The following is a 12,612-nucleotide window of genomic DNA, read 5'->3' as shown; positions in this document are numbered from 1 at the left end:
CAGTGCCATACCAGGCAATGGGAAAAAGGGAGAGAGAGAAAAAGGCTCACTGGCTGACATTGTGTTAAACTGATAAACTAATAAGTAGGGCTAAATTACTGATGTGGCCAGAACTTAAATATCAATGATAGTAAAGTTCTTCTAGTGCAGTTATAATTTCTCTAACTGTGACTGTTCTTGAAGACATTTCACCCCTCACTAAAGAGGCTTACTCAGTTCTAAAAGACTAATGGAGAGTTTTGGATTCATGTTGTCACCCTCAGGCCCATTAGTAATCCAGAGCTCACATGCCTCAAGGTGTAAATGATTCTGAAACCAGTCAGCCCAACAGTAATGACAGTAGTTGTGGAGCTGCCAGTTTACACATCAATGGATACGAAGCTGCCAGGTCAGGAGTGACTCAAGTTGTTAATGATGATGAAACTTTCTGGAGAGACCTCAACATTGTATAAGAAACTGGTGCCACATACCTCCTGATCTGTTTCGAGATGGCTGTTCCACTAGATGAATTCCTTCTCTCCTCTCAAACCATCTGTCTGCTCCATCGAGAACTGAAATTTGCATGTCCATCAAGTGTTGTCCCCTCCCTCCTTTCAGATGCAGATGGACTGCTGAAGTCTTGGTCTCTGAGGAAGCTTGCTTCTCCTGTCTTTGAGCCCATAGCGGAGAACACTGGTCAAAATTAAAATGTTTATGATCTTTGTTATTATTTGCTGTTGAAAACTAGATAATGATGGTTTATTATTGTCGAATATAAATAATTGTGTCCATGTAGTCCATGTGTCCCCTTAAAGCTGTCAACATATTTTCCTACTTTTTTCCACATAAACAATAACTATTATAGTAAATGGTGGGACTGGTCTACACATAACAAGATAAGCATTGAATCCTGATTTAAAGACTCGCTCAACACTAAGCATGCTTACCCTTGTCCAAACATAACCCTTCAAAGTTCAGGGAAGTAGCTATTGTTATGTTATGGGAGAAGCTGAAAGTTGAGCAGCGCAAAGCTACACAACCAGCAGAGATGCTACTCATTTAACAACACAGTTCTTACTCAATATGCAAAAGTGGAAAAAGATAAATGCTTTGTGATTGGCAACATTTTTTCTCAAAGCAATTTAACCACAAACCAGACTTAAAACAACCGTTAGAGAGACAATTCATGAGACCAATAAAAAAGACAGCATTTTCTCACAGAGTTCTTGTCAAAGCATATCATCCTCTCTGAACAAGCATCAAATATGATGATGATGATGATGTGCCATTTGTGGCGATGCTTTGCTGATCAGCACCGGAGACAACATATTCAATGTTCAATGGTATATACTGTAAATACATTATTTTGAGCCATTTAAGAGAAAGTGTCCTGTTTAGGCACAACGGGACTTTTAACTTTGCAATTTACTGCTCTCTTTCGGATGTGAAAATGGCAGAATATTTGGCAAAGTTCTACATAAAATGGTTGAAAATGGGATAATGATGGTTTTTTAATGTCAAAACCTGTTTTTGGTTCTAAATGTCGCAAATGTAAATATCAGAAAACAGTTAATTGAAACAATTTGGAAAGCGAGAACAAAAGAAACGTATTCCACATCAAGGTGGCCTAACAAATTGAACAAAATTATTCCACAATGTGAGTAAATTTACATTACCTACATAATCAAATGAAAGCTTTGCAATCATTGCAGTTATTCTGAACTGCACTTTTTAAGGCATTTAAGAACAAGGTCATGGGTGTAAAGACTAACCCTGACATCCGAAAGTAATGAATCTTTGCACAGGCTGCAAAGAAATGCATGTGGTGAACGTGATTAAATGCTTGTGACTCTAATTTGTCAAACACCCACATGAAAAGGTTTTCATATTCACACTGACACAAGGCATGTTCCATGAAGACGTGTGAACTCAAAACACACTAAAGGAAGCTCTCTAGCATGAAAGATGCTGACGAAATATAAGTTAAGTTTTTGTTTGATCGTTTTAAACATGTAAGTGTCACAATGTTGTCTGAATGCACTACATCACTGTGGACTGAAGGAGTATGCAAGGCTCAGACACAATTTCCAAAACTGAGAAAGATTAATTTACTGCAGCAGAATTAAAAACCATTCCGGAAATAGAAAAAAAGATTGCTTGCTCTCTTTGTACAGCTGTCTTTACATGATTTATTTAGGGTTTATTCAGGTAAATACAGATCTATAAGTGTAATAAAACAGCTAAGATAATATTCAGTACACATTTTCATCAGATGAAAAAAAATATTCTCATTGTTCATTCTCATCAATGGATGTGATCTACAGTTCCACAGTTTCACTTAGCAGATACTTTTATCCAAAGTGATGTATACATCTGAGAGTAGATGTAACACAAGCAATGATATAGTCTGGAAAAAACAACCTGGATCAGTCCCATAAAACAAGTCCAATAGGACCCATAGACTGTATATATAATGGACGTAGCATCTGGGCTCCAGAATTGAAGCAAACCCGGAAGTGTCAAAAAACTTGCAATATCACGCCGTCCGCTAGGGTTGGCTCCAAAAAGCTTTTTCTCCATAGACCCCAATTCATTTTTGGAAAAAATAAAATTTGATAGACTGATGTTCTACAGCTCAGGATTTTTTTCCCGTTAGTTTTCATGGTCAAAATGAGAGATCAGGTGGCCAATCTTAAAATAAATCAATACTGAATTTTAAATAAATCGTTAAAGTTGGTGGAGCCAGGGGGCGTGGCTATACTTGATAGACAGCAACAGAAGCCTCTGCGGTAAAATGTGGGCGGGATAAGAGAGTCCTCAGCCAATCCTGCCCCTAGTTGCTCTCCGGTCCAGTCTGTTTGATGACGCTTTTTACGTCACTGGCTCCAAAAATCTAAAACGGCGACCAGGAAGTAGCAAAATCCGGGCTTCATTTTCTCGGCGTTGAAACCAGCGGTGACATCACGGTTACTTTACGCCTGATAGGACCTTGGTGTCTACAGGCAGTGCAGACATAATAATGTTTTATTTATTTATTTATTTATTACTTTTCAGTCTGTCAAGTGTGAAGATGTTCAATGACAAGCTGGGTATTTAGTCTCTGATCATGGTTTCATTTGACTTTTTTATGGCTCATCAGTTTGTAATAAGATGCCTTCACGTGTCGTCATGCATTCTGTAACGGTTGTTATAATTAAGTATTTGTTGTTTGGCAGTGCATTAAATTATTCTTTTTTGAATCTGATGATCTCTTATACACTTTAAATATGTTTAAAAAGCGAACAAAAACACTCCGACATATTTTGCGGAGGATGGTAATGTTTGGGGATTATCTTTTCTTTTCTTTCTTTTTTTTTTACAAGGCGCTCCTGAACGCAGCAGCAGTGTTTCTGCTCCTGTGTCACGTGACGGAGGAGCTGGTACTTTGCGGCTGCTGATGTGACACCGCGAGCTGCAACTGCTGCCGTTAGCTAGCACTGGTTAGCAGTCTTTTTTGCTGTCTTTTCGCATTTTACTCGCTCTGCCTCGAAATCAAGACAAGTGACACTAAAATGGACAACAGCGGGAAAGACAAGGAGGCGACGGCTCTAATGGCCGAGGCCGAGAAGAAGATGAAGTCGTCCCAGTCGTTTTTCGGTGCGCTGTTTGGGTGAGTATGCTAACGTCAACTTGCTGTTTAGCCTGTCAAGCTTAAAAAAAAGGGCCAACTATGCGGAAGGTGGTTAGCAGAGCAGTTAGCGCATCTGAAATCAGCTAAATATAAACATAATCTAACTTCGCTGCACACTGGGCTGCTTTTTATTCAACGTTAGCTTGTCGTGCTCAATTTTATGTGTGTGCTGTTAAGCTAAACGTAGCATTATCCTCCCTCAGAATACACACCTATAAACAAGCGTAAAATATGACTGTAAAGCAGCAGCAAACTGTGTTTAACTACTCGGTGTCAAATGTTGTAATGTCTATTTGAAGATGAATAACGTTTCAGGTCAGATTAGGTTGCGAATTGTGCAACATTTCAAGCCACCTAATGTGTTGCCTCTGGCTGGAGTTGTGGCATTTTAGCGCCATCTATTGGGGAAACGACGCAAAGTCACGGAGCGTAAGTCACATGTCACTCCCATTTGTTTACAGTGGCAGAATGGAGGGGATTTAATGTCTGGTTTCAACACACTTAGCAAGACAGCATGTCAGATTAGCTTCCACCAGCAAGTGGAGCTGGGCACGAGTGTAACAAGCGCCAGGTTAAATTATTCAGCTCAGTGTTTACTTGCATCGGAACTATGTATGCCCAGAGGCTACAGGTTGTGTGTTTAAACAACTGCCAGATGAGTGTGAAATGCTGTAGTGGTTTGTGCTAAAGCTCAAAGATGTAGCTGGATCTGAGTAATTGAGTTTAAATCATTATAGCAATATTTCTGACAATTATTGGTGCAATGTTAGGGCTGAAAGGTTTTGGTATAATGTCTAATTGTAATTCTTCTAATAAACATTGCAATTCATGATATAAGCTTTACTTCATTATGTTACTGTGCCATATATTTAAAACGTGTGGATCATTGCCGCAAAAGACGCCATAAAAATATTCACTCCACCTTATTCTAATGCAAGGATGAAAACTTAAAAATCTAAACTGCTTCAAGTGTGTCTTGTATTTTACAAGATCATGCAGGAAGCTTTATCTGTGTTAAATATAGAATAAGGATAATGAAATATGCATTTACAATAAAAAATAGTAGGGTGTTTCTGTTAACAGTCTCTGACATTGAATCAGCATCAGTTTTCTGTTGTTTTACGTAGGTTTTACATGTGAGGAATGTGTTTTGGTACAAAACTGTCAACACAAACGCGTAGAAAATGACTCAAGAATGATACACAATAAAAATAAACACAAATGTTGCAAGACAGTGTTGCAAGTCATCCATGACTCAAGAGCCGCATCCAAATATTGTGCATTTTGTAATCAAGTTAAATAAAGTAATAATAAGAAGAACTAAACCCTGAGTCAGATGTGCTGCAGAATTCTTACCTTTGCCATTTGGTTATTGTATTGTTTCTTATTCTGATTTCATAAACTGTGTTTACTGCAAAACCTACTCACAACAACTTGAAAGAAGTTATCAAAATGTAACTTTTTAGCTTATTAAAATTTGCAGAATTGTTGACATTTTTGTAATACACTTTCTCATTGTGGTAGTTTCATCATAATAGTATTCACCTGAACATAAGGTAATGAATTGTTGTCCAGCTCAGTGTTCTGTGTTAAATTGTATGAATGTCTGAGCTTTTTTTTTTTTTAAACTAACAAAAGGAAACAGGACAACCTAGTTATTGATTTGATATTTATCAATTCTAGTTTAACCAAACACATGCGCTGTCACACAGGGGTTCCTCCAAGATGGAAGAGGCCTGTGACCTGTATGTGAGGGCAGCCAACATGTACAAAATGGCCAAAAACTGGTGTGGTAAGATAATAATTGCAGATTAACTGCACAAGTTTAACCACCGTCACTTTCCTTGTTTATGTTTCTAAAGACTTTAAGTGCTCTAACATCCAACATTCTCTTTTTCAGCTGCAGGAAATGCGTTCTCCCAGGCCGCTCACCTTCACCTGCAGATGCAAAGCAAACACGACGCAGCAACTAACTTCATAGATGCAGGAAATGCCTTCAAAAAAGCAGATCCACAAGGTAATCACTGGTCAACCCCTCAGGGTATCCAACTGTTGGAGCTCACATGAATTTGCTGTTTTACAAGCAACTGAGCCAGTTCAAGGGGATGTGTACTATTTTTATTAACTGAAATTAAAGAAAGAAAGGTTCGGAAATATTGTCACAAATTTATCTTCCAAGCATCCTGGAGAACTTGCCTCAGTTCTTCTGTAGATTCAGGCTCTCTCAGTTGTTTCTCTCTTTTCTGAGCTGAATTTCAGATCAGGGCTGTAATCGTAAGCATGCCATCTGTTGCAGAACTCCTTGTTCTTTTTGTTACAAATACTTCTTTCTGACTCTGGCTGCATGTTTGGGCTCAGTGCCACGTTGAACAATGAATCTGGGTCCAATCTGATGTACTGCACAATGGATAAGAATCTAAACCTCTAAAATACCTTAAAATTGTGCACCATACTGCACACAAATCCTTTTTTATCTGATGCTGTTAAGAGGTTCCTGGCAAGGAACTTTAGCAGCATTTTTCATGGCTCTTTTCACAGGACAGTTAGGAATTAGGAATATGGACAAATGCACTTCAGAAAGATTTAAATAAATAATTGAGCATTGTTGAATTAACTGTCACATTTTTATACTTATAGCTTTATTGGAGTCAAATTTTATTCTTGTTTTCTTGATATTGTAACATGAGTTCAGAAAAAAAAGCAGTGAAATGTTTTAAAAATGGGGTTTAATATTAACATTTTTCTCAACAGAGGCCATAAACTGCCTAAACCGAGCTATCGAGATTTACACCGACATGGTGAGTGTCTGACCAGGGAACTCTTCATAGTTTGTTTAAAATATTGAGTTTTAACGAGCTTTTTATGGTTTGCATCTGACATGGAGTGCCCCTTTTTTTAAATCATTTTTTATTTAGGGGCGATTCACCATCGCAGCCAAACACCATATCACAATTGCTGAAATATATGAGACGGAGCTGGTGGACATTGACAAGGTGAGATGAAAAAACATTTTAATTCAAGGGAAGATTTCACAATCAGAAACCTTTATTGTCATTATAAGCTCTGCTAATAACAAACTTAGGAATATTGATGTTCTTGTTACGCAGAGAACAAAAATATTAAAAACACAAAACCACATGACATTGACAGCTATTAATAAAAATGTCATATAAATACTAAATTTAAGGCTGCAGAGATAAGACACTGTAAGTCACATAACTGTAATTACCAGCATGAGACATGGTATTGCACAGCAGTCTATGATTAATAAATTTTGTTTCATTTATTTTCCAGGCCATTGCTCATTATGAACAGGCAGCAGATTATTACAAAGGTGAAGAATCCACAAGGTGAGTATTTCAAATTAGCGATATTTCTTTTAATTTGTTCCTGATTAATGCAGCTTCTTTCAATCGTGCATCTTTGTTTTAGAATTGTGCTGTTGTGTTACCTGCTGGTGATTGGGCTTAATACGTGTGCGACTGATTTTCCTTTTCAGTTCAGCAAACAAGTGCCTTCTAAAAGTAGCAACCTACGCAGCTCAGCTGGAGCAGTACCCGAAAGCTATCGAGATCTACGAACAGGTGAGATGATGCTCAGCAACGTGTTATCAGTGGCTCCAGGCTCTGTAGCACCCAAACAAACGAGACCTGCGCTTTGTAATTTCAGGTTGGGACCCACGCGATGGACAGTACGCTCCTGAAATACAGTGCCAAGGATCACTTCTTCAAGGCAGCGCTCTGTCACTTCTGTGTAGACATGCTGAACGCAAAAGTAAGCAGTGACACTGAACTCATGTTTATGCACAGCTAGCGTAACACACGTCACTGTTTTAACGTTCATCCTGTTGTCACCCAGCTTGCTGTACAGAAGTATGAAGAAATGTTCCCGGCCTTTTCAGACTCTAGAGAGTGCAAGCTGTTGAAGGTAGGCCTTGGTGTTATTTTGGTTCTAAAATCCTTAAAAAATAACATTCATCAGTCCTCCAGACATGGAGAGAAGAGGTTGATGGAGAGCAATCTGATTTAACAGATTGCTTAACTTAACCTTTGAACTGTAGAACTACTGCAGCTTTTTCTCTCCAGTTAGAACTCTTGATGACAGGTTCATCTGTTACTAGTTGAAAACAGTTAGATTAGTTTGATTTGTGCCCCTCATTAACACTGACAGTCATTATAAGGACTAGTCAGCTTAGAAGAGTTAATAAGATGAACTTTATTGATCCCACAGTGGGGAAAGTTCACTGTTACATGAGTACAATGGCAGATTAAGATTATACTCAGTACAAAAATTACAGAGAAAAATGAGATTGCAACAAAATGCATTTACAAGTTTTTCATTTTAAATGTGGGGACTACTAGAAGATGTTTACATGCTTTAATATTCAAAAACACATTCTTTTTCTCATACTGATGGAGTACCTTTCCTCACTCTCTGTAGAACGCTCCCCACTTTTAGCATCTTCTTCGTAAACGTCGCCTTCCTGAAAAGCCGTCTGCACTGTTGATCGGCTGGTTTGACGGAATTGAGGCAACATGATTTACATTCTGTCACCTCAGATCTATGAGTACAGCGATGTAGCTCTCGAACAGGGGTCGGCAACCCGCGGCTCCGGAGCCGCATGCGGCTCTTTCAGCCCTCTGTCGTGGCTCCCTGTAACTTTGGAAAATACATTATTCTGCCTTTCAGGTGCGTTTCAATGCATTTTAATATAGAGAATTTTATTGTGAAATTACCGCTCTTACTCTGACGTGTCACTCCACCGGATGTGCTGTGCCTGTGCATGAGAGCGCAAAGCTGATGCAAAAAGAGAACACGGAGCTTCCGATTCCCACACGTTTCATGTCTTTTTTTAAATTTTACTCCTGGAGAAGCAACGCCTGTAGTTTCACATCGTTTTGTACTCAAGAATGGCAAGCCTGTATATTAAAGCTCCACTCCAAGAAAGATACGTCTTTGAGTCAAAAGTACTCATGATAGGGTAATACACGCTACTCGCAAGAACACGGCTCGATGTCACATCCAGGCAGCAGGTCAGAGTCAGAGGAGTGTCGTCTTGGAAAAATAGGTCAGCGACTTACCGGAGAAAAGTTATTAGCTTAAGATAAATAGATTTTACAAGTTAAATAGACATTCGCAAAATATTGATTTCCAGCTAACATTATGTAACATATGAGGTCCAGGAGCAAAAATGACATTAACCAAGTAAGATACATATTAGTGGAAGGACACAATTAAAAATGGATCTATCTAATTAGAGGCTTTGTAATTAAGTAATCGCGACTGATTAACAAGGGCATAGAGGTATAAAAAAACGATATATGCAGTGTTGTCTTCATTTTAAATGCCAAAAGGATTTTGCGGCTCCCGGTGTTTTCTTTTCTGTGGGAAACGGGTCGAAATGGCTCTTTGAGTGTTAAAGGTTGCCGACCCCTGCTCTAGAAGAAGCAGCTCAAGCAAGGAAATGGTACAAACTGCTGGTGAAACTAGCAGGCATTATGCAAATATGTTACACAGAGGCAGAGTTAAGTAACTGAAGAAAAGTCTGGATGTTAAATTAGACATTTCAGGCAGGTAAAGAGTATGCAGTATTTTCTGCAGGAGAGAATAACTCACTCTGGTGTGAACTTTGGACTTTGCAAGTTTACAGAAGAAAGGGCAAAACCCATAAAGCATATTATGGGCTCTTTACAATGTAATGTTAGCAAAATTCAGGAAGTAAAGGCAGGTTAATATGTAAAAACTTTTTATGAGTCACACAGCACTGTAGACCTGCTATTTGCATGTCTGCTGTGTCAATAAAAGTTTTTTTTTTTATCTTTGTTTGTGCATTTTCGGCATTGATATAAAAAATGTTCTGTTTTTATCTGACTAGAAACTCCTCGACGCCTATGAAGAACAGAACGTGGATGCTTATACTGATTCGGTGAGTGGACTGATATTTTTTGGCGCGCAGCTCAGAAATGCAGCATCTGAGTGTGACGGTAAAATGATCGTGTGTTAAAAGTTGACAGATCAGTAAAACAATAAAAGCTGAGTAAATAAAGTTAAATATTAACTGGTGTAACTGGAGTATTTAAACAGCTCCTCACCAAAGTCTTGTCTTTTTTCCAAGTTTTAGGAACAAGAAATAACAGCTTGACTTGTAGTTGATCAGTTGGAATCAGATCCCCTTAGAAGCCCTCTATATTCTGCTTACTATACCAAAATAAAGTTTTGTATCATTCATTGAGTTTTATCATTTATTTAGTACAGAAAGGTCAGATTTTGCTTGGACAACAAACTTGTCACATCCCAAAAATAATGTAGAAATTATAAATATACTTTATTTTGTCTTACTAGACATTATGTAAGACAGGAATGCTGGCAGAAAGCTGTTTAGTGTGCGTTAATGTATTTATTTTACTGATCAATGCAGCTGATTATTTCTAACAGCCACTTCCACAGTACAACTATTAATCTTCATGTTTTCAAACATGATATTGTATTGAAGTGCATGTAGGTCTGACTCTGTCTCATAATGAAGGAAATCACTTTCATTTGCAGCCAAATCAAAGTGAAACTAAAGTTACTGATTGAATATTCTCTGTAATCAATACTAATAATCAGTTTTCTTATTTGGGTTCTATCAGCTGAAGTACCAGCAGTTTAAAGAAATGAAACATTAAAACATTTTTATGTGATTTCTGCATCACCAACTAAATACATGTGGGGTTCCCATGGCTTTGAGTTTTACTTGAATACTGTACTATATATGTACAATACACCACAGATGTGTTCTACCAGGATGGTTATTTCTGTTGCCAAGCGCGCTCACTTCCGTTTTTGATGCTGTAACGCACACGGCCAGCACTTAATCTGAATACTTGATTAATCGACAGAATACTTGACTATTAACCCTTTAAGCTTCAGTGTACCGCCGGCGGTACACCTACTAATTTGCATAGGAATTTCAGGAATGTCCGACGGGTGTAAACACGATTATACAAACACTATACGCCGATGGAAAGCTTAGATTCTCATGAATCCGCCGGTATAAACCACTTTCAGATGCGATTACCACAGCGGGTGAGAAAAGCACATTTGTCCGACAAAAACAAATATTCATCCATCCGTTCTCTATACACGGCTTCAACGCACACAGCGCGACTCACATTTCCGGGTTCATTATTACACACAAAAAAAAGATTCCACAAAAAACGGCCATAATCCAACCTTTTACATCAGATGACACAAGCCAGTAAACTATTTTGTCCAAAACATGTCCTGAAGTCGGTATAAAATCCCCGAATCGGTCGTTTTCAAGGAAATGCACCTCCCGATGCGCGTCCAATATTCCCTGTATTTTTCGTAATTTTTTTATTTAAAAATAGAATATTAGCGATTTTTTGTACTGAAAACGGCTGGAATTGACTGAAGCTTAAAGGGTTAAAATAATCGATAGGTGCAACCCTAATGTCCTTATGAGACAAGACATTGGTCAGAGACTGTAGATGTTCAGTGTTCTGTAGTGTACCAGTTAGACTGTGTCACTTTGGATTTCTGTGTATCTGAAACACTAATTTCTACTTGTCAGGCAGGTTTCTGATTGTTTTGTAGCAAAAAACTACAACTTTCACTTTGCATTTTTATATTTTTTTTCCTAACTTTTGAGGTGATTGTTTGTTGTATTTGCAGGTGAAGGAATTCGACACCATTTCTCGGTTGGACCAGTGGCTCACCACCATGCTTCTCCGCATCAAGAAAACCATACAAGATGACGAGAGCGACCTTCGCTGACTCGCCTCCCAGTTTGTCGTCGACCCCTCGGAAACCGACTTGCATCCTTCTTTTTGCCTCGAGCCTCTCACTTCCATTCTAGCGGCGTTCTTAATTTTTCCAGCCCTTAGCCCTTATATTCACAGATACTGCGTTTCTTTCCTGCCATCTGCAGTATTTTCCTCGCCTTTTAATCTGCTCGACACAGTTCTGTAAACATTTTGACCTTTATAGGTATGAACACTATTTTCCTGAGTGCACTCTGCACACCGTATGTTAGTTGTGTACTGTTATGATTCAGGTATTGGCCCAGTATTAGTTAATGTATTCATAATTGGGCTGAAATACCAAACTGCTCATACCAGCACATTTATATTATAATATTTTATTTTCATTGTTATAAAATGGATGAGAGGATGCCGGCTTACTAACCCAAAATATATTTTCCAAAATGTGCTTCAGATTAAACTAACCAAAACGCCAAGATTGATTAAAGCACTCACATGGGTTTTTTGGTTATTTGAAGTGCTCCAGTATCCTGTCGGTCGTATCAGGACACCTCTAATTAAACAGCTTCATCTCTCCGAGCAGAGAGGCCAAGAGTTTCTGAGGTTATTCCACAGCTAATGCTCCCTCTGCCTTACACTGCGAAGTTCTCAGGATGTGAACAGCTAGATTTGATGAAGATTTCAACTAAAATAATGCTTTTATAAGCGTTGGGAATTGATATAATCATTGCTTTTGTCACTTCCATTTAAAGTGCTTTTATTCCAGAAAAAAAGGTGAAAGATTCCCGTCACCTTTGTGAACATTTGCATGGTTTGGTATGGATGGGAAACTGAGAAAAGCCGTTTTTCCGCTGTATAGGAGTGTGTTATTTGTTGTTACTGTCTGATTTTTTGTCATTATTATCATGAGTAACCAGGCTGATTAAAAAAACAATCTATTTTTTTAAAGCCTGCAAGAGATGCAATACATGGAAGAAGAAGAAAAAAAGAGCTTTACTGATCTGAACACTGTGCTCATGTCTCCCCTCCTGGTGATTCTGTCAGCAGACAACTGCTCTTAAATAATTTGTGATGTTTCCTGTCAAACGTTTGAATAAACCTGTATGAGAATAGCATTGTGGGCGTGGCCTCCGCTCTGCTGTGTGAACCGATCACATGATCTCTGCACCTGCATGTGCACGCAGCGCTCCCTCTGTG

The 12,612-nt window shown here is 38.5% G+C and overlaps 1 protein-coding gene across 1 annotated transcript; it reads left to right on the top strand.

The window, feature by feature from the left end:
• The first annotated feature begins 3,383 nt into the window (after positions 1-3,383).
• napab (N-ethylmaleimide-sensitive factor attachment protein, alpha b) lies at positions 3,384-12,530 on the top strand. The gene is made up of 11 exons (XM_022204196.2): positions 3,384-3,628; positions 5,362-5,441; positions 5,550-5,666; positions 6,401-6,447; positions 6,565-6,642; positions 6,944-6,999; positions 7,149-7,233; positions 7,319-7,423; positions 7,508-7,576; positions 9,525-9,575; positions 11,327-12,530. Exons 1-11 carry the CDS (start codon positions 3,531-3,533, stop codon positions 11,426-11,428), a joined length of 888 nt encoding a protein of 295 aa, XP_022059888.1. The 5' UTR covers positions 3,384-3,530; the 3' UTR covers positions 11,429-12,530.
• Positions 12,531-12,612: the final 82 nt, after the last annotated feature.

This window comes from Acanthochromis polyacanthus, chromosome 13, assembly GCF_021347895.1.
Source record: "Acanthochromis polyacanthus isolate Apoly-LR-REF ecotype Palm Island chromosome 13, KAUST_Apoly_ChrSc, whole genome shotgun sequence".
NCBI lineage: Eukaryota > Metazoa > Chordata > Actinopteri > Pomacentridae > Acanthochromis > Acanthochromis polyacanthus.
This window is presented reverse-complemented; position numbering and strand designations above follow the sequence as displayed.